The following is a 24,178-nucleotide window of genomic DNA, read 5'->3' on the forward strand; positions in this document are numbered from 1 at the left end:
TAAAATGCCTTTTTTTTTTTTTTTTGTTTTTTGTCTGTTTCCGTGTCCAGCAATGGATCGCAACCCTCAGTGTTGCCCCCATACCGGACTGGGGACCGGCAACGGGATTGCAACCCACGGCGCTGCTCCCGCGCCTCACTCAGCCAGTGAGCGGGAACCGGTCTGCATGTGGGATCCGAACCCTCAGGCGGGAGCGCCGCCGCGCTTCCCAAGCGGTGCACTATCCAGTGCGCCACCGGGCCGGCCCCATAAAATGCCTTTTTAAGTATATTCCTGTTGGGTTCTATTCCTTTTGTTCTTGCTGATTTCTAGGAGTTCCTGATGGGTGCAATGTGTGGCAGATATTATTTCCTACCTTGTGGAGTGTCTTTTCATTCTCTTCATGGCACCTTTTGGTGAAAAGAAGTTATTTTTTTAATGACATGAGATTTTATTATTTTTTTCTTTAAGCATAGTGCTTTCTATGTCTTGGTAAAGGAAATCTTTCCCTACCCCAAAGTCATGAGTATATCTGGCAATATTGTCTTCTAACATATTTCCTGCATAGCCTTTACATTCAATCAGCTTTGACATTCAATCCACCTTGACATTCAATCCACCTATAACTGATTTTTCTGTATGCTGTGAAGTGTAAGTCTAATTCTATTTTTTCCTTGTAAATATCCAATTTTCCCAATACCATTTCTATTATTTTACTTTTAATATGTGGGGGTACTTCAAAAAGTTTGTGGAAAATGGAATTAAAAGATAATACAAATCTTTCTATAAAGATTTTGAAGTACCCTCATATATACTTATAAAGATATATTAAAATAGTAATTCATTTATATCTAAATAGTATGATTCTGCTTGTTAACATGGAGAAAAATCTTGCTAGGATTTTAACTGAGATTTCAGTAAATCTATAAACCAATTTGGAAAGAATTAACATCTTTACTATATGAAATCTTTTAATCCCTATATATATATAAACATATAAGTGTGTATATACACACACACAAACACACACATACCCATTTATTAGGTCTTCTTTACTGTCTGTTCATAAACTTTAGAAGTATCTCTTCTGAGGCTTTGCACATATCTGTTAGGTTTATTAGTATATATGCTTCATATTTTCTATTGCTCTTATAGATGCTATCTTGTTTTGTTTCATTTTCTAAATATTTGTTACCAATTTTGAGAAGTGCAATTTATTTTTATATGTTGATTTTTTAAATCACAAGTACCTTGCTAAGATTATTAATTTGATAATTTATCAGTAGGGTCTTTTATTTTACGTACACAAAAATATCATCTGCAAATAATAAGAGTTTTGTTTCTTTCACATCTATCACTTCCTGCCTTACTGTGCAAGCTCTGACCACAAATATGATATTGAACAGAAGTGGGGGTAATGAACATCTCCATTTTGATCTGAATCTCCAAGGGTAAAACTTTCCAACCTTGCATGGTGTTTGCTATGAGGTTTTAGAGTTGTCTCTGTTAGGTTTAAGGTGTCTCTTCTGCTTCTGGTTTGCCAAAAATTACTACCATGAATGATTATTAAAATTTATTCAATCGTTTTTCTATATCTATTATGATGATAATATGGGTTTTTTCCTTTAATATATTATTGCAGTGAATTACATTAGTTGATTTTCTAATGTTAACCCACATATTCTCATATTTTAGCCCAAGGGGGCTAAAAATAAGTTCTTGGGTGGGGGCAAAGTAATTTTAATCTTTTTTTGTGTACAGCATAGCTGTTTACTCAGTACATAAATAGACATACAACGTATCTGTAGTATTAAAATTTCAAAGGTAATTGATAAATTGTACCTCATCAAAATTAAAAGCTTTTGCTTTGCAAAATACTCAGTTAAAAAGATGAAGAGACAAGCTGCAGATTGGGAGAAAATATTTGCAACCCACATATACAACAAAAGGACTAGAATCTAGAATATATAAAGAAATCTCAAAACCCAACAATAAAAAACCAAATAATGCAATTTAAAAATGGGCAAAAGACATAAGCATGCATTTCACCAAAGAGGATATGTAGATAGCAAATAAGCACATGAAAAGATGTTCGATATCATTAGCCATTAGGGAAATACAAATTAAAATAACCTATCACTACAGACCTATCAGAATGACTAAAACAAAAAGTAGTGATAACACTAAATGCTGGTGAGAAAACAGATGAAATAGATCACTCATGTTGCTGGTGGAATGTCAGATATTTTGGCAGTTTCTTATAGAATTAAACATTCAATTACTATATGACCCAGCAATTCCACTCTTGAACATTTATCCCAGAGAAATGGAAACTTAAGTTCATATAAAAACCTGTACACAGATGTTCATAGCAACTTTATTCATAATAGCTAAGAACTGGAAACAGCCCAGATGTCTTTTGATGGGTAGATGGTTAAACTAACTATGGTACATCAATACCATGGAATACTACTCAGTGATAAAAAGTAATGAACTTTTGCTATATGCAACAATTAGATGAATCTCAAAGGCATTACATTGAGTAATAAACACCATTCATAAAAAGTTACATACATGCATGATTCCATTTAAATAGCATTCTTGAAGTGACAAAATTAGAGAAATGAATAACAGATTAGTACTTGCCAGGGGGTAGCAACAGAGCATGGGGATAGAGGCAAGCAGGGAGGGAAATGGGTGTGATTATGTAAAGGCAACATGGGAGATCCTTGCAGTGATGAAATTTTTCTGAATCTTCACTAGGGTGGCAGATACACAAACCTTCACACTCATAACACTGCATAGAACTAAATACACACACGTACATGTAAAATGGGGGAAATCTGAAAAAGATTGATGATTTGTATTAATGTCAATTTCCTGGTTGTGGTATTCTGTTAGAGAGGGAATTCAAGAGAGAGAGAATTCAAAAATGTGCAAAAAAAAGTCTTTAGGGGACAGTAATGACAAAAGGTTGAGAAACACTGTATTAAACCAAAGTTATACAAATTGGATAAACACAATTTAGTCATGATGTAATTCTTCTTTTCATAAATCACTAGATTTTCTTTCGTAATAATTTGTTTAGGATTCTTAAATCTATATTTGTGATTGAGATTAGTCTGAAATTCTATTAGAGAATTTAAATATAAATTAGCTATATATTGTCAGATTTTGGTGTCAGGGAATGCTCACCTCATAAAATGAGTTGGTGAGTAGTCCTTCTTTTTCTGTACTCTGGAATAGTTAGAGGAAAATTAAAATATCTTTTTTTCCTTTAAAGTTTGATATAATTTTTAAAAAACCACCTGGCCTGATATTTTTCATATAGGAAGGTTTTAAGTACTGATTCACTTTATTTCATGATTATTGGACAAGTCACATTTTTAACTCTCATCTTGAATCAGTTTTGAAGTTACATTTTTCTAGGACTTCTACAAATTTATCTGTGTTTTCAAATGTATTGACATAGACATTCATTATTTTTCCCTCATTGCCTTTTTAAGATGTGTAGCATTTGTAGTTGTGTACCCTTTTCATTCTTACTGTTATTTATTCGTGCTCTTTTTTCTTGACAGCTTTTCCATTCTTTTAGTCTCCTCAAAGAATCTTTTATCTATATGTATTTTTAAATTTTTTAATAATTTATGCTTTTATGTTTATTATTTCCTTCTTTCTAACATTCTTTGGTTTATTTTGCTGGTTTTTTTGTAGCTTGTTGATTTGGAAGCTTATTATATTAAATGTCAGCTCTTCTTTTCTAATATAGGCAATACAACTTTCCATGATAGTACTGCTTACCTGTATTGTTAAAATTTTCATATATAGTTTTTCATTATTGTTTTCTTCTAAATTTTCCTAACATTCATTAAGATTTCTTCTTTGTCCAATGAATCATTTAGAAGTATGTTTCTTAATGTCTGAATTTTTCAGATGGTCTTTTATCTAGTTTAGATAGCTATCTAAACAAATTATTTAGATAACTAGATAATTGTATTGTAATCAGTGTTCATGGTCTATATATCAGTTTTATAAAATTTGTTAAAACTTACTTCATGTCATAGCATGTGGTCACTTGGCATAAAAGTTCTAGGTGTGATTCTAAGGAATATGCATTCTCTACCTGTTGAGTGTAATGTTCTATGTATGACCATTAGATCAGCTTGTTCATTTTGTTGTTTAAATCTTCTGTTTCCTTGCTGACTTTTTTGCCTGCTTGATCTATCAATTACTGAAAGGTGTATTTTAAAATCTCGCATTATGATAATGATATTTCTTGTAGTTCTGTCAATTTGTGCATTAATTTTGAGGCTGTATTATTAAATATATACAAGTTTAGAATTATTTCTGATAAACTGAACTTTTTGTCATTTTGCTGTAAAGTCTGTAATATAACTATATCAACTTTCTTTTCACCAATGTTTTGTCTTATATGGCTTTTCCATCCCTTTACTTTCAGTATTGATGATTGTTTATATTTTAGATGTATCATTTGTGCATAGCACATTAGATTTCATTTGTTTATTTAGCCTAACAGTCTTTTTCTTTTGACTGGAAAGTTTAATCCGTTTATGTTTATTATTAAGTACTGATATAATTTTATTTCTATCATCTTATATTTTCTTCTCACCTTTTCTACTTTTAGATTAATTGTAGTTTTTATGTGATAATTTTCCTTGTCTAAATTGTGGGGTTTTTTTCTCATTCTGTGAAGATATTTTCACTGGGTATGTAATTCTAACATGATAGTTTTTTTCTGTCTGAACTTTGAAGTGCGCACTGGCTTCTCTTGCTGTTTAGACGGTATAATCAGTCTAGTCATTATTCTTTTGAAAGTAACCTATATTTGCTCTTTGGTGGCTTCTGAGATCTGCTTTGTCTTTGGTCTGACACAATTTTGATGTCTACCTGTGATTGGTGTTTAGTTATCATGTTTGAGATGCCATGGAATTTCTAATCTGTCGAGTAAAATCTTTCATATGTTCTGGGAAATTCTCAGCCAGGATTTTCTCAAATATTTCTGCTCTCCCTGTTTCTCTCTCCTCTTCTTAGGAACTCAGATATCAATGAGATCTTCTTACTGTGTCCTTCCTGTATTTTCATCTCTCTTTCATATTTTCATCTTTCTGTCTTTCTATGTTGTCCGTTCAACTTTGTATTTACGGTAGTATATTTTTTCTCCAGGAGCTCATTTAGTTCTTTTTCAATTCTCCATGCTCCTTTCCCATATTTTCCACTTCTTTTCTTAATCCCTTAAACATATTAAGCATAGTTATATTTTCTGTTTAATAATTCTAGTATCCAAATTATTTGCATATCTGATTCTGTCACATGAGTAGCTTTAGCTCCAAACCCCTATGTGGGACAGTTTGTGTTTATTAATTCGCAGGAGATACATTTTTTCCTCTACCCTGCATCCAGGCCTAAGGCAGACAATTTTCTTTGCTATCTCCAGTGTGAGGGTGGGAGTTATTCCTAATTTACCCCTTAAGCCTTTGGGAATTCTTGCTTTATGTATCAGATCCTCTGTTAGATTTTATATCTTGAGTTTGCCTGAGATTCTTTCTTTTTTACCTTCTTCACAAGAGGTTTAAAAAATTCAAACTCAAGAGTTTTTCTGGTTTGTTCAAAATTCTCAGGATGTGAAAATCAGGTTGTATACTGTTCCTGGGTTCCAGCTTTCACCTGGCCTCTGGTAATTCTTTACTTTCTTGCTAGCCCTGTGATGTATTTTAAATAATATTAATACATTTTACCTAATATTTTAATTTTATTTCCACAGTAGTTCAAAGTATCTAATTGTGTTAGTCCATTTCTGTTGCTTATAACAAAATACCTGGAACTGGTAATTTATAAAGAAAACAAAATTTATCACTTACAGTTTCAGAGGCTGGGAAGCCCAAAGTCCAGGCAGCACTTAAGATGGGCCTTCTTTGGTAGTGGTTTTACAGCCATGTGGGGGTCTCACATTAGTAGAGAATGGTGTAGCAGAGAGAGAGTCTAACCTCCTCATTCACTCTCTTTTTAAAGCCCTCAGAACCATGCTCCTGACCACCATTATTAATTCATTCACTATGGCATGGTCCTACAATCTAATCACCTCTTCAAGTCCCCACCTTTCAATTACGAAAATAGGATTTCCCTCCCTCAACAGTTATAGTGGAAATTAAGCTTCTAATATATGAACTTTGGGGGACACAATTCAATCAGTCCATAGCACTAATCCACTATACTGTAAGAAATGGAGTCCTATAATAAGATTTTATGAGTTCAGCTTTGCTTTTTTATTTTTAGTAGTTTTAATTTTATTTTTCTTCTTTTTTGGTGTTTTAATTTTTTTATGTTTGTGTGGGGATTTTATAGGTACCAGTTAAGTTTTAACAGTCTATATTTAATATATGGAATGATTTGTGGTTCTTCTGTTGACATTACCGGTAGGTAGTAAGTGATTGCCTGCTTTGCGCCAGGCACTATTCTGGGAATGGGGGTACAGAAGGGAACAAAATCCCTGCCCTCATGAGGCTTGAATTCTGTTAGGGAAGACATGAACATGTAGCACATTAGACAGTGAAAATGGTAAGGAGAAATAAAGCAGAGAAGGGGGCCTATTCTTCATTGGAGAGAATAGCTCAGGAATATCTTGCAGAGAGTGTGACATTTTTAAAGAAAAGGAATTATGAGCTATGAGCACTCCAGAGAAAAGACCTACATGTTTTATAAATGCCTAAGAAAATGAGGGATGAAAATTCTGTTTAGTTTTTTATTTATATTATATCTCAAGTATTGCTATTTATTCTTTCTTCTCTCTTAAATCTCTATTTTCTCTTTCTATTTCTTAATCCAACGCTACAGTGTTGGTTCTCTAGCCAGAAAAACTGACTGTACCATCTTGGGCAAGTTTCTTACCTCACTTAGTGTATTTCTCCCTTTGCAAAATAAGACTACTGCCTACCTCTCAGGATTGATAGATGAAACAAGATAATATGTGTAAAAGTGCCTGACATTTGATGAGTACTCAATAAATATGGTAATTTCTTTCTTTTTCATTCTTCCTTCCCTATCCACACTCTTTTTGGCACTTGTTTTCAGTACTTGGTAAATTTGCAGTGATATGATTTTTATGCAGCACCATGGAGAAAGGTCGTAGTAGGAAATTAACTAAAGACAAATTAGGGGAATTTGAAAGTTTGATTTTAAAAAACTACTTTCTAAAGTGGTTTTGAATGGCTGATCTGGTGCTCAGGGTTAGGGAGATAAAGCCAAGCCCTGTGCATTTCCCCCTTAAAGATTTTCATCTTATTGCCTGCAGGTCAGCAGCCCCAATAAATCTCCATTTGTATGTATAATTGTCTGCAGAATCTCCAGTTACCATGGAACTCAAAGCAAGCAGATGCATATCATGTGCATGTACACATATAGTCAAATATACTCTTATCTCTTAACCCAAACGGGCTTTGAATTTGCAGTGTAAATTGCTGAGTTTTCTTGAGATTATTGGTGTGCCTCCAAAAATGGAAGAAATGTAAGGGTAAGGGTGAAACTCAAGACTCATGTAGTTTGAATGAAGCTGAAATCTAAATTTAGAAATAAAATTAGACCTTAAAGTAATTCATATTCCTTTAGTGAGATTTTCTTTGATTTGAGGGTCCTGAAACCTTAGTTTTAATACTGGCTTTTATACCGACTCACCATGAGGTCTCAGTCCATCAGTTTTCCCTGTCTGTATCACGAGTGATACTTCCTATATTTCCTCGCTTTGTATGGCTGCTGAGATATTATTTTATTATTTTTTAAATTTTAACATTTACTTGAACATATTTGTGGGTACGGTGTGTTGTTTCAATACATGCATATGCTGCACAATGGTTCACTTAGGGCAGATGGCATAGCTTTGTAACCATTAGTCCCCCACTTCTCTTCCCCCTCCCCGCCTCTGGTAACCATTGTTCTACCTTCTACTTCTATGAGAACCACTTTCTTTTTTTTTTTTTTAGATTCCACATATTAGTGAGATCACGCAATATTTGTCTTTTTGTGCCTGGCTTACTACATTTAACATGATGGTTTCCAGTTCCATCCATGTTGCTGCAAATGATAGGATATCACTTCTTTTTATACCTACCTTTTTATACCAAAAAACACAGTGGGGTTTTTTTGACAGTTTTTCTATTGAAACATAATTGATTATATGTATTTGTGGGGTACAGATTTGACTATTAGTACCTGTGTACAATATGTGGTGATCAAATCAGGATAATTTAGTGTACTCGTTTATAAAACATGATTAGTCTTTGTGACCTTTAACCAGTTTCTCACTAACCCCCTTTCCCATCTCTAATAACCACAGTTCTGTTCTCTTTTTTTGAAAGTTTAATGTATTATTGTTATTGTTCTTTCTTTTCTTTCTTTCTTTCTTTCTTTTGCTCCCATTTATGAGTGAGGACATGTGGTATTTCTCTTTCTGTGCCTGGCTTATTTCACTTAACATAATTTTCTCTAAGTTCATCCATGTTGCTGTGAATGGCAGAATTTCATTCTTTTTTATAGCTGAGTAGTATTCCATTGAGTATATATACCACATTTTCCTTATCCATTTGTTCACTGATGGAATTTAGGTTGATTCCAACTCTCGGATACTGTAAATAGAGCTGTGATAAACATGGGAGTGCAGGTATCCCTTCAACATGATGATTTCCATTACTTTGGGTATATGCCCAGCAGTGGGATTGCTGGATTGTGTGGCAGTTCTATTGTAGTTGTTTGAGGAACAACCACAGTTTTTTTTTTTTTTTTTCTCCATTCATCTGCTGATGGGCATGTAGGTTGATTCCATCTCTTGGTTATTGTGAATAGTGTTGCAATGAACTTGGGAGTGCAGGTGTCTTTTCAATAGGTTGACTTCATTGCTTTTGGGTGTATACCCAGTAATGGGATTGCTGGGCCATAGGCAGATCTCTTTTTAGTTCTTTGAGGAACCTCCATACTGTTTCCCATGGTGGCTGTACCAATTTACATTCTCACCAACGATGTAGGAGCATTCCTTTATCTCCACATCCTTGCCAGCATTTATTTTCTGTCTTGATAGTAGCCATTCTAACTGGAGTGAGATGCTATCTCATTGTGGTTTTAATTTGCATTTCCCTGATGCTAAGTGATGTTGAGCGTTTTTTCATGTGCTCATTGGCCATTTGTACATCTTCTTTTGAGATATGTCTGTTCGGGTCCTTTGCCCATTTTTAATTGGGTTATTTGTTGTTTTGCTGTTGCATTGTTTGATTTCCTCATATATTCTGGATATTTTAGCCCCTTGTCTGATGTGTAGTTTGCAAACACTTTCTCCCATTCTGTAGGTTGTCTCTTCACTTTGATGAAAGTGTCCCTTGCTGTGCAGAAGCTTTTCAGTTTGATGTAGCCCCATTTGTCTATTTTCGCTCTAGTTGCCTGTGCATTTGTAGTCTTGCTCAAAAAAGCAGAGCCAAGACCCATTTCGTGTAGCATTTCCCCTATGCTTTCTCCTAGTACTGTCATAGTTTTGGGTCTTAAATTTAGGTCTTTAATCCATTTTGAGTTGATTTTTGTATATGTTAAAAGATAGAGGTTGTTGAGATTTTATAGGATCCGAGCACCATCAAAGTAAGATAAGCACTGAAACAAAGTACAACTATTTATATTTTATACTTTTGGCTTTCTGTCTGTCCCCAGCCTCATCATTGACCATGCCCTGCTGGACATGCCCTTCGTTTGACTCCCTGGGGAGATGCCCTCTGACCTCTGAGAGCAGCTGGACAACCCATTCTGAAGACACCAGCAGTCCTAGTTTGGGCCCTTCATACACAGACCTGCAGCTCATCCATGCTGAGGAGCAGATGAGTGGCAGGGCTTCTGGGGCTGACTCCACTGGTAAGACAAAGCTGCAAGCCACAGGGCTTTGCAAATCACTTTCGGTGTTCCCAGGTTCTCTTATGTTCCTCTTAAAATCCCTGCAGCCAGCTTTTTTGCAGAGTAAGCTCAGGTGTAGTCATCCAGTCAAAAAGCTGAACTCCAGAGTGGTTTGAAATTGCATTAGGAAAAAATGTATAAACAGATTGGCTGATTGCTTGTCAGATTATTCATATTGGGAGACCATTTGACAATATATCATGATGTGTTATTTTCTGGCTGTTTGGTACAAGTGCCCTTCCCTGCCAATTTATTTTCTCCTTGGATTACTGACCTATGGGTAATATGCACAAGACTGAATCTTTCATCCCACCTCCCACACATCTTCCCTCTTCAGCAAGAGGGAGGTAGATTTAAGCAGAGAAAAAGTAAAATGTTATGTGAATCAGAATGAGAATCAGGTCTCAGCCACTGTATCCAGACTACAGATCATTTTACAGTTAAATGTTTATTCTGTTGTGCCTTAATTGAGCAATAAGTCAGTTTGTAGTGTCCCACGGTCCACTTGCTAAACTTTGCTGTGGGTGTAGGATGGAATGCTGGCTTTCCCTTGCAGGTGGAATAGGAGCCTCCAACAAGCTCTGTATTATGGGAGAGGTTTGGGATGTCATTGGAAAGATGTTGTATGTTCTTGGTGTTTTGTTATTTGGCCCAAGGGATTGTTTTCCACTGAAAGTGGTAGGGTTACTGCTAGATTCTCTGTGGGTTAAATTCTGCAGTGTGTCAACAGTGCTTGCTTTTCTTTCTCAAAAGTGTTGTTTAGGAGTTTGTCTCCAGGTCATTTTTCAAATTAGGGTAGCATTTGCTCTCCTGCTGTGTGGTATTACATTCTACAGGAACAAAGAGGGATCCCTCTTACAGACTAAAGGGTTCAGACAGGATTTGGTTTGTTATTTGATAATATTGCAGAGAATTCTAGTTTATCACAGACTCTCTTTTCTCAAGCCACAATTCTTTTTTTTTTTTTTTTTGTCTTTTGTCTTTTTTCCGTGTCTGGCAACAGATCGCAACCCTCAGTGTTGCCCCCGTACCGGACTGGGGACCGGCAACGGGATCGCAACCCTCGGCGCTGCTCCCGCGCCTCGCCCAGCCAGTGAGCGGGAACCGGTCTGCAAGTGGGATCCGAACCCTCGGGCGGGAGCGCCGCCGCGCTTCCCAAGCGGCGCACTATCCAGTGCGCCACCGGGCCGGCCCTCAAGCCACAATTCTTTGTAGCATTGTCACAGACACTCCTTCAATTCTGGTTAGTCTCCGTGGCTGATGATCCTGGTCAGTGGCTGAAATATGTACCCACAACCCCATTTCCACTGTGGAGAGTGTCTCCTGGATGGGAAGTCCCCGTCAGTAGCTGAGGCTGTTAGGAAGAGAGGCTGAGCTGGTCTCCCTGGTCTGCCTCTTGTGGTCATGGCCTCCTTTCCAAGCCTTACAAGGGTATGGAGGTGTGGGGTGTGCATTGGTTAAGCGTGCCCAGACCCTGGAGTCCTACAGCTCAGGTTCAAATCCTTGTTCTGCCATTTACTTGGGAAAGGTCCTTACTATCTTTATGACTCTGTTTCCTTATCTGAAAAATGGGGATAATAATAGTACTTACCTCACCACGTTGTTTTCAGCTCCAAGTGAGACAAGTTATGCCTGACACAGAGTAAATGATCACCAAGAACGAAACTCTTCCCTTTCCTGTGGCAGAGTTCTTACTGCTTCAGAGAGGTGCAGAATGGGCCCCCTGCAAAAGGAAAAGTCAAGTTCTCTAAGTTCAGACTGTTTTTTCAGCGGCCTCTCCACTTTCTTATTAGGTAAAATTTGCTTTAATTCTTAGAGGGTCAAGTGATGAGAATCAGAGTCCTCGGCTGAACTGGACATTGTTCATCTGTCTCCAGAGCTTATAATTATTTTTAGCATCTCCTTTTCTAAAGTCATTCTAATAGTGTTATAATTCACGTCAAGAAAGCCTCCTCCCCAGTTGCTTTGGTCGAGATTCTAGCAGGATGCAGATGGTACCCTAGAAAGGGTTTTTTCTGGAGAGAGTTTCATGAAGGGACTGCTTACAGAGGAAGCAAGAGCTGGAATCACAGAGGAGGGGCTGCCTCACAGGTGCTGTGACTATAGGCACAACAGAGCCACTGCAGAGATTTGCCGAAGTAGGGAGATGGGGGCAATAAATACTCAGATGGCAGATCCCAGCCGGAAGCCAAAGAGCATGAAGCCCTGGCGAGGCAGCCTACAGAGGTCAGTCGCCAGGGCACAGAGCAGGTAGAGAATGGGGTGGGCATGGAGCAGATGGAGAATAGCCATCATACTTTGGTCCCCACCAGGAACTAAAAGCCTCCTAGGCTAGAGTTGTTCTCCAGAGACTCAAATGCAAAACTAGGACTAGAGAATGATGAATGATGCTCTTCTCTCCTTCAACAAAAGGCAGTTTCTATGGCTATGGGAAGATGGATGGATGGCCTTTTGGCAACTATCCACTTTTGCAGGAGTAATAATCATAGCTGGCACTTACTGAGTGTGTGCTGTGTGCCAGCATATGAGGTGTATTGTCTCTGGCCTTTATGACAATCCTGCAAGGCAGATATCATTCTCCCTTTTCCTAGTTGACACTGAGTCTGAGGAAGGTTAAGAAACTTCTTTAAGAGACCATCACTAATCGGGCTGGCCCGGTGGCGCACTGGAGAGTGCGCCGCTTGGGAGCGTGGCGGCGCTCCCGCCGGGGGTTCGGATCCCATGTGGAGACCAGTTCCCGCTCACTGGCTGAGCGCGGTGCGGGCGCAACAACGAGGGTTGCGATCCCGTTGCCGGTCAGTAAAAAAAAGACAAAAAGGAAAAAAAAAAGAGAGAGAGACCATCACTAAGAAACGGATCGTCCAGATTTCAATCAAAGTTCCAAAGCCTTTTCCAGTGGTTTCCTAAACCTGGTGGTGCCCCTAGTCACTGTGGTGACCAGTGTTATCCTCCAGACCTTCTGTACAGATATGTGTGGAGGATGTGTATAAATACATATGCATCTATTGCCTTGGGACTATTTTTGACATAAAAAGGATTGAGGGGTTTAAAAGATGTGTAGCAGGGAGAGCTTGAAGGTAAAGCTCATGTTTCCTTAACAGGTATGAGTGCTTACAGATAACAGCTGTGTGCCCACAGTACTTACAGTGTTATGTAAACAAGTTTCTGGACACTCCACTTTGAAAAGGAATCTCCCTATTCTTTAGTAATCAGGTCAGGGCTAGGGTTGGCCCAGGCGCTAGGGAACGCTTCTATCTGCTTATGACGAAGTACTCTTCTTCTTGTTTTGCCTCCATCCACTCCTCTAGGCCCAGAGGTGACAGGAGTGTACCTCCTGGACCTTGGGAAATGTGGGGCAAATCCTCTGGGAGCAGTTCCCCAGGCTGTGGGGAAAGTGTCTGGTTACAGCCAAGCAGTGGGAACCCCAGGAGGCTCTTCCTGAACATCCTGACCTGTGTGATCAGGGTGGAGTTCTGGCTTTGAAAAGTCTTTAATACTTAAATACTTCCTGTATCCTAGGAGAGAAGGAAGAGAAAGAAAATTAAGATTTAGGAGAATGACCAACTATTTTCAAACCTGTAGCGTTCATCCATCTACCCCAGCAGTGGAGACTTAAAAATGCTTTCAGATGAGCTATTGAGATCCTCAAGGAAATCTGTTGAGTATATATAGGAAAAAAACCCAGCCAAAGTAAAGTGTTTTTCCTATACTTTTACTCAGCAACAATCAACACAGAAGACTTCTGTGACCAAATGTGTGGGGTTTTTTCCCCATACACACCAAGCAGTTCTTCAGCGGACACCAACTGGGTGTCCTCTGATTCAATTCCAACACTGTCTACCTGGAGACAGCGTCAGATCTCACAGGTTAAGGGCTCGGTCACCAAGACTGCCCCACTTCAGATGCCAGTCACAAGCCCCAGGTTATTTTACCTGTGCTTCTGACTGGCCGGCTGTAAATCAGGGCTTCCATGACCCCCTCCTTGGGCTTAATTTGCTAGAGTGGCTCACAACCACTCAGAGAAACACTCACATTTACTGGTTTATTATAAAGGATATTAATAAGATACAGATGAAGAGACACACGTGGAGCTTTCTTGCCCTCCCCGGGTGCACCACCCTCCAGGAATCTCCACGGGTTCAGCTATCCGGAAGCTCCCTGAGCCCTGTTATGCTGGGTTTTTTCTAAGCTTTATTACATAGGCATGATTGAAGCATGGATGACCGTGTAGAAATGTGATTAGACAAAAAGGGTATGATCTAACAGTAACAGACTGAAGGCACAACCCAGCAGTGCCTGTTTAATCAGATTCTTCTTGGCCTCTCTGTGCAGCAGCATTCCTTCCTTCTGGGAATGGGGCAGGATGCCTTCTGGAATGGTGGTCTTGTGACTTACAATCAGGTAAAGTAGGTCAGAGGTTATTGTTAAGGCCAACTCCAAGACAGAAAGGCAGGGGAAAAAGAGAAGGTTAGAACAAGAGCTGTGGGAGTTATGAGCCAGGAACCATGGACAAAACCCACAATATACTCATGAGTATCATAACATGACACTATACACATGGAAAGCTCCACAGCCACAGGTAAGTACCTGTCCTCTGCCTGTCGCCAGGCCTGTGGAAGTGCCAACCTCTGGGAGAACCCTCCTTTGAGGCTGGATGATTCCATCAGGGTAAACTGGATCCTTCTGGGGCTGTGGTGCAGATTCCCACGTGCCTGTGTCTCCTCCAGGTAAGTCACCCCTCTAGAGCTTCCCTTCCTCAGTGAAATGGGTCTGAGCATCCCTGCCCAGGCAGGGTGACAGGGTGCATGTGAAGGTTTTTTTTTGTTCAGTACAAAGCGCTTTAGGAACAAAAACAAAATCCTAATTTAATATCTCTCTGCTTAATTACCCCTTGATATGGATATAAGGATAATTACTACCTACTCCTTTATTACTCTGAAGAGGACTATAAACTATACATTTGTGGGATGAGACCTAAGAAGGGCTTTGCATATCTCAGCAGCAAGCAGTAGGTATGCACAGACAGGCGCGGTGGGGAGCTCAGTATGATTGGCTTCTGTGCTGAGAGCTTGGGGATCCTTGGGAGGATCTGCCTTAGGGAGGCTTTTGTCATTGATTCCCCGCTCCACACCCATGCCTTTAGCATTGCAGAGGGAAGTGGTGCGTGATGAGCACCTGCAGAATTGCAGGCTCTGTCAGGAGCGCCCTCAGCTGGCCGACCCGGGCTTGCCCTGGCGGCACAGTGTGTGCTTCATCTCTCGTATGGAGGGGGATTATGCTGCACCAGCTCCAGCCCATTTACCTTGGCCCCTGTTGCTTGGTCATGGGCGGCAGTGAGCTGAGTCTTACCTTCTTCTCTATCATCTGCAGCAAGAGTTCTGCAGAGATTTGGCTGCCCCATAGGGCAATCCTATTCCCAGCATAATTGTGGAGGGAAAGAATCTATGATCAGCCTACACTTTCTTCTCATTTTCTCACCAAGGGGATAATCAGGAGGAAAACAAATACATCCCCTCATCTTGGTTAAATCACAGGGTGTGAGACAGAGCAGCAGAGTAGTGTTGATGTTTGCTCTGGGGCCAGATCTCCAGAGCAAATGGTGGAGAATTGGAAATAGGCAAGATCCCAAATAAAGATCACTTCCTCTCTCACCCCCTATCTCCGCAGGGGTTCCCTTTGCCTAGATAAGACGGGCACACCATGTCATCTTCACCAATCAGAGGAGTTCTGTAATACCAGTAGATTTACATGGGTTGATAAATGGTGAGATGGTCTAGGGAATAACAACAAGCCTTTTGCCTTTGAAGTTCATTCAACCAGAGAAGAGAAAACACATAAATGTTTGCACTAGCACAGGGTGCTGTTAGGTGGTGGGCTTCGGTTCTGGTTTTTTTCTAAGTACGAGAAAAATGTAGATTTAAATGTGGGGTTAGAATGCTGAGATATGTGCAGACTGAGAAATGTCAAGACTGGATGAGGCACACAGAAGGTGTTGATACTTGTCTGTTGAATGTATCCTCAAATGAATGGCGTGAGATTGCAGGGGGTAAGAGTCATCTGCATACCAGACATTTGTATCCCATTTAGATTGATGATTCCAGCACTTCCGAGTGTGTCCCATGCAGAAGCCCAAGAAAAAGTCAGATGCTGGGGCCAATGTGGTAGGTCATACTGGGCCCCCTCTGGTGGAGACTCATAACATGGATTAGCTTATTAAAGATTTTGAAAAGTCCTGAAATTGTATGTATGTATGTGTATAACTTATATTTATATATGTGTGTATTTATATACATATATGTGTGTATGTGTATGTGTGTGTGTGTGTATGTATATGTATATGTATATGTATATGTATATGTATATGTATATGTATATGTATATGTATATGTATATGTATATGTATATGTATATGTATATGTATATGTATATGTATATGTATATGTATATGTATATGTATATGTATATGTATATGTATATGTATATGTATATGTATATGTATATGTATATGTATATGTATATGTATATGTATATGTATATGTATATGTATATGTATATGTATATGTATATGTATATGTATATGTATATGTATATGTATATGTATATGTATATGTATATGTATATGTATATGTATATGTATATGTATATGTAAACTTAGCTCTCCACCAATTCATACTGCCTACTTGGTCAGATCTTGGTGTATGGAAACCCAAACATACATAAATTGGCAAATTTGACTTCGAAGTACATGCCATTGCTAAAGTGTTGGAAAACCAGAGAAACCAAAGTGAAATATGCTGAAAAACTTGCTTGGGTTAGTTAGCTTTTTAAAGTTAGCCCTACTTTGTCTCATCCTCTGCTAAACCTCTTGGCCCCAGCAGACCCAAGGCTACATTTTGCCAAACTTTCTTTGTATTTAAATACTCATGGGCTGTAAAACAAATTAAGACAGGTATTCTTGATTCATCTGTGTTTAACTGATTACAGTGGAATTCTGCCAGAGCGGTAGAATATCCTTGGAGATTTTGGACTCATTTTTTTGGTCAGAAACAAGTGTTTGTACTGGGAAGAGACTTATGGACTGGAGACCTTAATTTCTGTGACAACAACTTTGTAAATGCTCAGAAAGGTTCTCTTGTCGTTGTTTGTTAAGGGTAGCATCCCCTGGGTTGTGTGTCCCCTTACAAGATGTAGCATGTTTCTCTGTTGCCTGTTTTGTCATAATCCTGCCACAGCTGGTAGAGCTCTAAACCAGAATCAGGGGCCCAGATTTACAGATAAACAGTAATTATCATTGTGCATGATGGGATTACAGGGGATTTTTGTTGTTCTTAAAGCACATATATATATATATGTTTTTTCACCTTGGAAAGGTAAAGGTTTTTGCTTGGAAAACAAAAAAAAAAAACGAAGTTAACTAATTTTTACAATTCTTTTCCCTAGCTACAAATTTCAGAGATACTCAAATTCTTCCTGAATAGTAGTTTCCTCCCTCAAAATGGAGGAAGAACAAAGTATTTTTTTAGACAAATTACATTGTTTTTCTCTTTCATTAACAAATACAGATTTGGCCTCATTTCTGTTCCTGTGTATTCTTGTCTCCATTAGTTGTGCATTTTGGATTTTAATCGGTATTAAAAAACAAAAAACTCTAATGTTTACTTTCATTGAACGTTTCTCCAGAGAGGTTCAAAAGTTTCTCATAAATGCAAAATGTTCATTGAATCTCTACCTTTTACCAGCCGCTAAGAATACAAAGAAGAGTAAGTTATGTGATATTTTCTCATGAAGAACTGATAATCTACAATCAGAATTTTTTGCCATTAAAGGATTTTTCTGTATAATTAAAAAATTGTTTATATTTATAGAAAATCTTCTATGTCCCTGAAATGTGCTACACATTTTATACATACATTACCTCATTTAATTTTCACAGTTTTAAAAGTGCATATTACTATCCCATTTTAAGGATGCAAAGAAAACAGCCAAAGAGGTTAAATGATTTGGCCAAAGTCACACAACTAAAAAGGGTAGAGTTGGGATTCAACCTGAGTCTGTCTCCTCTGCTCACCGTGCGCTGTGCCTGATGCACTGCAAGAGGCTGATGTTTGTGAGGAAGGAGCAGGTTAGAGAACCTCCCGCAGATGCGGTGCTGCTTCCTCTGCATCCCAGGAGCTACATACAAGCCTCCCCTCTGCACTAACGTCATTGGATAGCAACGGTTTGTTCAGGAGTCCCCCACTGAACTGAAACCTTCTTGGAAGCAGGAACCATGTCCATTTTATCTCCCCAGCATGCTGCCTGGCACACTGAAATTACACAGTGGGTCTTTGTGGAATAAATGAACTGTTCTGATATAGGGCTGGAAGGCCCTCGTTCCCAAACCTACTCTCCAGTTACATAGGCTTAAGTGTGTTTGCTCATCAAAATGTCATTTCATGACTGGGAAGAATTAAAAGAGAACAAGTAGATGTGACTAGTGCGGGAATAAGACCCTTTTCCCATATTTTTAAATATTAGGCTATTATCCAGTAGTCTCCATTCCTTTTGTTTTTCTTGTTCTTATTTGGATTTTACTAGTATTTTATGTGGATGTATGTGAATGTGTGCAGTGGGGGTATGCTTTCTAAGTTTGGGCATTTCAGAATCTCATTGTCCTATATATTCTTTGACCAAAGCAGTCATTTCCCCTCCATATATTCACCTTACAGAGTGCAAAGAACGTGAGTTGGGGAAAGCTTTGTCATGATATTTGAAATGGATTCTTGCAGTTATTGAAACATCTGTGTGGTGCAAAATCTGAGAAAGAGCAGCAGAGTTTTGTTCCAAAGATGCTTTGTTCCAAACAGGTGATCTTAAGTAGATATTTTAGAACTCATAAAAAACCCATGGTCCCTACCCAGAGATTCTGTAAGTCCCTTTTAGAATTGCCAACATGCTAATCCTGAAGAGGAGGTGACAGCTGTAATGCCTTTTATCAATTACCTTCTGTGGTGTCTTTCTTAGTATTGCTGTCCTCCTTGTACAGATGTGAACACCAGTGCCGAGTCACACATTAGTTAAGTGACAAGATTAAGATTGACATCCAGACTTGTCAAAGGCTGTGCAGCTCTGCCCCTCCTATGGCTGGGCCCTATGGAAGGATCTCTCATTTGCTCCTAATCTTACAGGGAGAGTTTAAGATGCTGTGGTTTTTTTTTTTTTTTTTGGTTCTAAACTGGTAATGAAAACTAGATATTTGAAACCACTTAGAATCTAGAGGGTACATGAACTTGGATGATTTACATCTTTATTATCTCTAACTTCTAAGGGAGGTTAGTGAAATGAGCATTTCTCTCAATTATTGATATAGACAACAAGCCACAGTAATATTAGCCAGAGAAAGCGGAGTGAGTTCAGAGGACTGAAAGTACCTCACTTTGACTATAAGGTGTTGCTCATCCATGGAACGATGAGAGGTTCATCCAGCCAGCCCTGTCCAGTAGTACTTTCTGTGATGATATCCAGTATAGGAGCCATTAGCTGTATTTAGCTAATGGACACTTGAAATGTGGATAGTGGGACTGAAGATTTATAATTTTAATTAATTTAAATCTAAATAGCCATTTGTAGCTAGTGGCTACATATATAGACAGTGCAAGATCCTAGACTCTAGGAAAGGGCAGAATGTACAGGGCTTCGTAGGCAAACTCATTTTTTTTTTTTCTTTTACTGTGGTAAGACATCTATAGCAAAGGATCACCATTTTAAGTATTTTTAAATATACAATTACATGGAATTAATTACACTCACAACGCTGTGCAAACATATAAGAATGGACATATTAAGCATTTTTAAACATAAATTTGTGTGGAATTATTACATTCACAATGCTAGGTAAACTCTTATTAAGGAATTTGTAATTACTCCTAAAAGGGACAGAGAGCCATTCAAGGTTTTAAGCTGGGGAAGGAATGACATGATCAGATGTTGGAAATAGTGTAGATAGGGCAGGGTGAGACAGGCTCACCCTGGTTGGAGGCCAGGCAGTATCCAGGAAGGACAGGTGGTGGCCTGGACCAGACTAGGTTAGAGAAAACTGAACAAATTCAGAAGGCATTTAGTATTCCAAATAGACAGAATCCCAACCAAACAGTTTCCCCCATTATGCTTCAAAATTTTCCATCTCTATGCTTCTACTGCTGCTTTTCACCTGAAAACTCCTGTTTTATGCATGGCAGAGTCCTATTCATTGTATAAAGTGAAATACAGATGATGTTCTGTCACACAAAGTTCTTACTTTGTGCCAAGTATGGTCCTAAAGATGAAATTCAAAGTAAGCTGCCTCAAGCAGATTCTCTCCTGAGTTTTGCTCCAGGTCACAGTCCCTTTAACCACCTATTCTACCTTTGGTAGGAAGGTTCTTTGCATGGATGTCATCTCCCTACAAAACCATTAGGTCTTCCAGGGCAACAGTGATGTTTTCATTTTTGGATTGTCCTCACAGTCTGGTCTCCAGCACAATGCTTAGAACAAAGGAAATGTCCAGTGAATGTTTGTGTAGTTATGTCTCCTCTTTTTGCCACATTGCATCAGCGTCATGCCCTTGCCTCTCACCTTATTTCAAAACACCTTGGTCCCAAGTTCTTGAATTGAGACAAACAGAAATAAGTTCCTCTGGTCATAATTCTGAATTATTTTACTAAATATTTTAAATGTAGGTAGCTTTTTGCATAGTCATCAAGTTTACCTGTGAGGGATGGTATCTTCTGCTTTAAGTAGCTCCCCAGATAAATGATATAACTCTACTGACTTAAATGAGATTGGAAATTGCTCACTAAAGCTCTTGTGCAAACCATTCAACGCCCAGAAAAGTCAGGCTTCGAAGAGAATTATGAGCTATGCTTCTTTCAGATAATAAAATGTTAATTCAAGCTCAACAAAATATCAAATAGTATAAGTACTCAAACCATAGTGGCTGGTACATAGTACCCTCTCAAGTGTTTGTTATTACTTGATTAGCTCCAAAGCCTCTGGAAATAGATGTCTTCTTATTTGGTTTTAGGATCATAGTGATTGATTGACTTCTTTAAGTATCACAGACCTTTAAAGTTAGAAGAAACTTAAGAGTTTATTTAGTAGAATTGCCACATTGTACGGGTGAGAAAGTCAAGGCCTAGAAAAAGTGTTAGGAGCAGAGCATGGCCTTGTAATTCCTTGTCCCCCATTCTGTGAATCATTTAATTCTGTGAATCATTTAAAAACCTAAGAGGTTAGCCAAGCACAACTGGTTATTTTTTATTTCATTGCTCTCTGAAGTTCTTTTTTTTTTTTCTGAATTAAACAATAGACTGCCTTTCCTAAGGTTTTCATTCACTCATGCAAAAAGTTAAAAACAATGGAGCCAATGGAGATGGAAGCTCTGGATCCTATAAAACATTGTTTTCTTAAGAGCAGGTTTGACAGTATAATGAGATGTGGCCATAGAAAGTCTCTCGACTTCCAACCTTTGTGTTTCAGATCATACATCTCTGTCTCTGGTCCTAAAGTCCTATGGGGTAAGGTCTGGGTCTTTGTAATTCTCTTTGGGTCTCTTTGGAGTGCCCTGTAGTGCATCTTCTTATTGAAGATGTGCCGAAGTTCTTTATATTAGAGATCCATTCTCACCCACCTGACTTTACCTCGGGGGCATTTCTTCCTTTCATTCTCAAATTACTCAGGGCTTAGGAAAGCTCCTCATTAATGTTATATTAATATAGGTTTTCCAGAAAAATGGGAGTTAATCTTTTATGTTTGCTTCAAAGGAGAGAATGAGTTCACAACTGGGGTCAAGTGAGGAAACAAATCATAAGAAGTTCAAGAAGCTGAGCTACTGGAAAAGAGCAGCTGTCTTTGGTGGAATTCACTGCTGTTGAGCACATCTGCCTGAGACTCAAGAACAAATTTATGTCACCACCTTGTGGTGCCTCTGGAACCAGGGTTATGAACATCAACAAGAGGTCAGCGCTTTCCAGTGATAGCACCAAGGATGCTCATTGGTCTTTTTTCTGTGAAATTGAAATTGACTTTTCCTAGTCTTATGTGGAGTGCTGTGTATATTAGATTGCTAGGGCTGCTACAACAAAGTACCACAGAGTAGGTAGGTGGTTTAAACAACAGAAAGTTATTTTCTCACAATTCTGTGCCCCAAAGTCCAAGATCAAGGTGTTAGTAGGGTTGGTTTCTTCTGAGTCCTCTCTGTCCTTGGCCTGAAGATGGCCAGGCTTCTCCGTGTGTCTTTATATGGTCTGTGCTCTGTGTGTGTCTGTGTCTTAATGTCCTCTTCTTGTAAGGACAGTCATATTGGATTAGGACTCACTGTAAGGACTTCATTTTAACTTAATTATCTCTTTAAAATGTTGTCTACAAATACAGTCACATTATGAAGTACCAGGGGTTAGGACTCAACACATGAATTTGGAGGAAGCACAATTCAGCCTGTAACACTATGCAAACACAACTTAGAATTCCCTTCCCATCCCTGCCCGAGATAGCCGCATTGACACTGTAAGCCCATACTATGTAGTATTTCTGGAGTCGTCATGAGCAGTGCCACTTGCTATAGAAACTGGATTTTGGATGTGACACAGTTTGTAGCCTACTTCCCACAGCTGTAGTAAGGAGAAAAGAATTGTTTATGCTAAATAAATCCCTCAATCAGCCTTTTCACCTGCTTATCTACAGAATGACTTGGTGGTTCACCAAGGAGCTAGTTTATCCTGCTGGACTCATGGACTTACAATCCAATTCAAAAGTAAATGTGTTACTTCACAAAAGAAAAATTGCAAGGAGGTGCTATGAAAAGACGACTAATCCCAATAATCAGGTGTGCAGATTAAACAATAACGTTGAATGTTGGCTTGGCAAAGTCTATGTCAATGTTGAAATATCTAGTGTTAGGTGTGGAGAGATGAAAATATGCATGAAAGGATTGAGGAACGACCTTTCTGGAGGGCATTCTAGCAATCAATGTCAGTTTAAATGTCATACTCTTTAACTATTAGTTTATCCCAGGCAAATAATTAGACATATAATTATGTGTGCAATGCAGCACTGTTTATATTAGCAAAAGCAAACAAACAAAGCCCAAGTGTCCAATCAAATGTCAAATAAAGTATGATACATTCATATACGGAATGCTATGCAGTCATGGAAGTATCCAATTATATTGTTAATTGGAAAGGTATTACACATTCTATTTTGTAACCTACCTTTCCAATTAACAATATAATTGTTAATTGGAATAGTTTTGTATATTGTTAATTGGAATAAATAATTTTACTATATTAATTGTAGAATATTGTTAATTGGAATAGTTTTACTATATTTGCATGCATGTGTTTATATGTGTACATATATACACACATATATATTTCTAAACATATATGAAAAAGTTTGATAGGATATATTCCAAAATGCTAATAGTGGTTATCTTGAGGGTATAGGACTTTTATTACTTACTACATTTATTTCTATAGGATCTGATTTATTTACGATAATCATAGATTACTCTAAAAATCAGAAAGAAAAAAAAGAATGAAAATATTTCCATTTAGAAATAAAATTAAATACGTTACTGGAGTTACTTTAAAATTTCTTTTATGATAGATATGTTTGTTTGGGGGCTGGACTATTTGCTTGGGGGGTGGGAGCTGTCCTGTTTGCATTGGGAGGCTTCATCTTTCAAATATTTCTGTCTTTTCTGTGTAAAAGAACCATGTGCCTGTATGTAACTTTTCACTGGTATAATGCTAGTTGCTTATTCTTTGCAGGAAATAGATATGGTTTAATGGAAAGCCATTCTTCAGAGTTTGAGAGATTAGGGTTAAACAAACAAGAGGTCAGCGCTTTCCAGTGATAGCACCAAGGATGCTCATTGGTCTTTTTTCTGTGAAATTGAAATTGACTTTTCCTAGTCTTATGTGGAGTGCTGTGTATATTAGATTGCTAGGGCTGCTACAACAAAGTACCACAGAGTAGGTAGGTGGTTTAAACAACAGAAAGTTATTTTCTCACAATTCTGTGCCCCAAAGTCCAAGATCAAGGTGTTAGTAGGGTTGGTTTCTTCTGAGTCCTCTCTGTCCTTGGCCTGAAGATGGCCAGGCTTCTCCGTGTGTCTTTATATGGTCTGTGCTCTGTGTGTGTCTGTGTCTTAATGTCCTCTTCTTGTAAGGACAGTCATATTGGATTAGGACTCACTGTAAGGACTTCATTTTAACTTAATTATCTCTTTAAAATGTTGTCT

At 38.4% G+C, this 24,178-nt stretch overlaps 1 protein-coding gene across 1 annotated transcript in view; it reads left to right on the top strand.

The window, feature by feature from the left end:
• Nucleotides 1-24,178, top strand: part of STON2 (stonin 2) — a 115,054-nt gene that overhangs the window by 16,210 nt on the left and 74,666 nt on the right. The window contains 1 exon segment of the mRNA XM_008574295.1: nucleotides 9,682-9,879. Within this exon segment, the coding sequence (XP_008572517.1) occupies nucleotides 9,682-9,879 (198 nt within the window).

The sequence above is a fragment of the Galeopterus variegatus genome, unplaced genomic scaffold, assembly GCF_000696425.1.
Source record: "Galeopterus variegatus unplaced genomic scaffold, G_variegatus-3.0.2 Scaffold1029, whole genome shotgun sequence".
In the NCBI taxonomy this organism is placed as follows: Eukaryota; Metazoa; Chordata; class Mammalia; order Dermoptera; family Cynocephalidae; genus Galeopterus; species Galeopterus variegatus.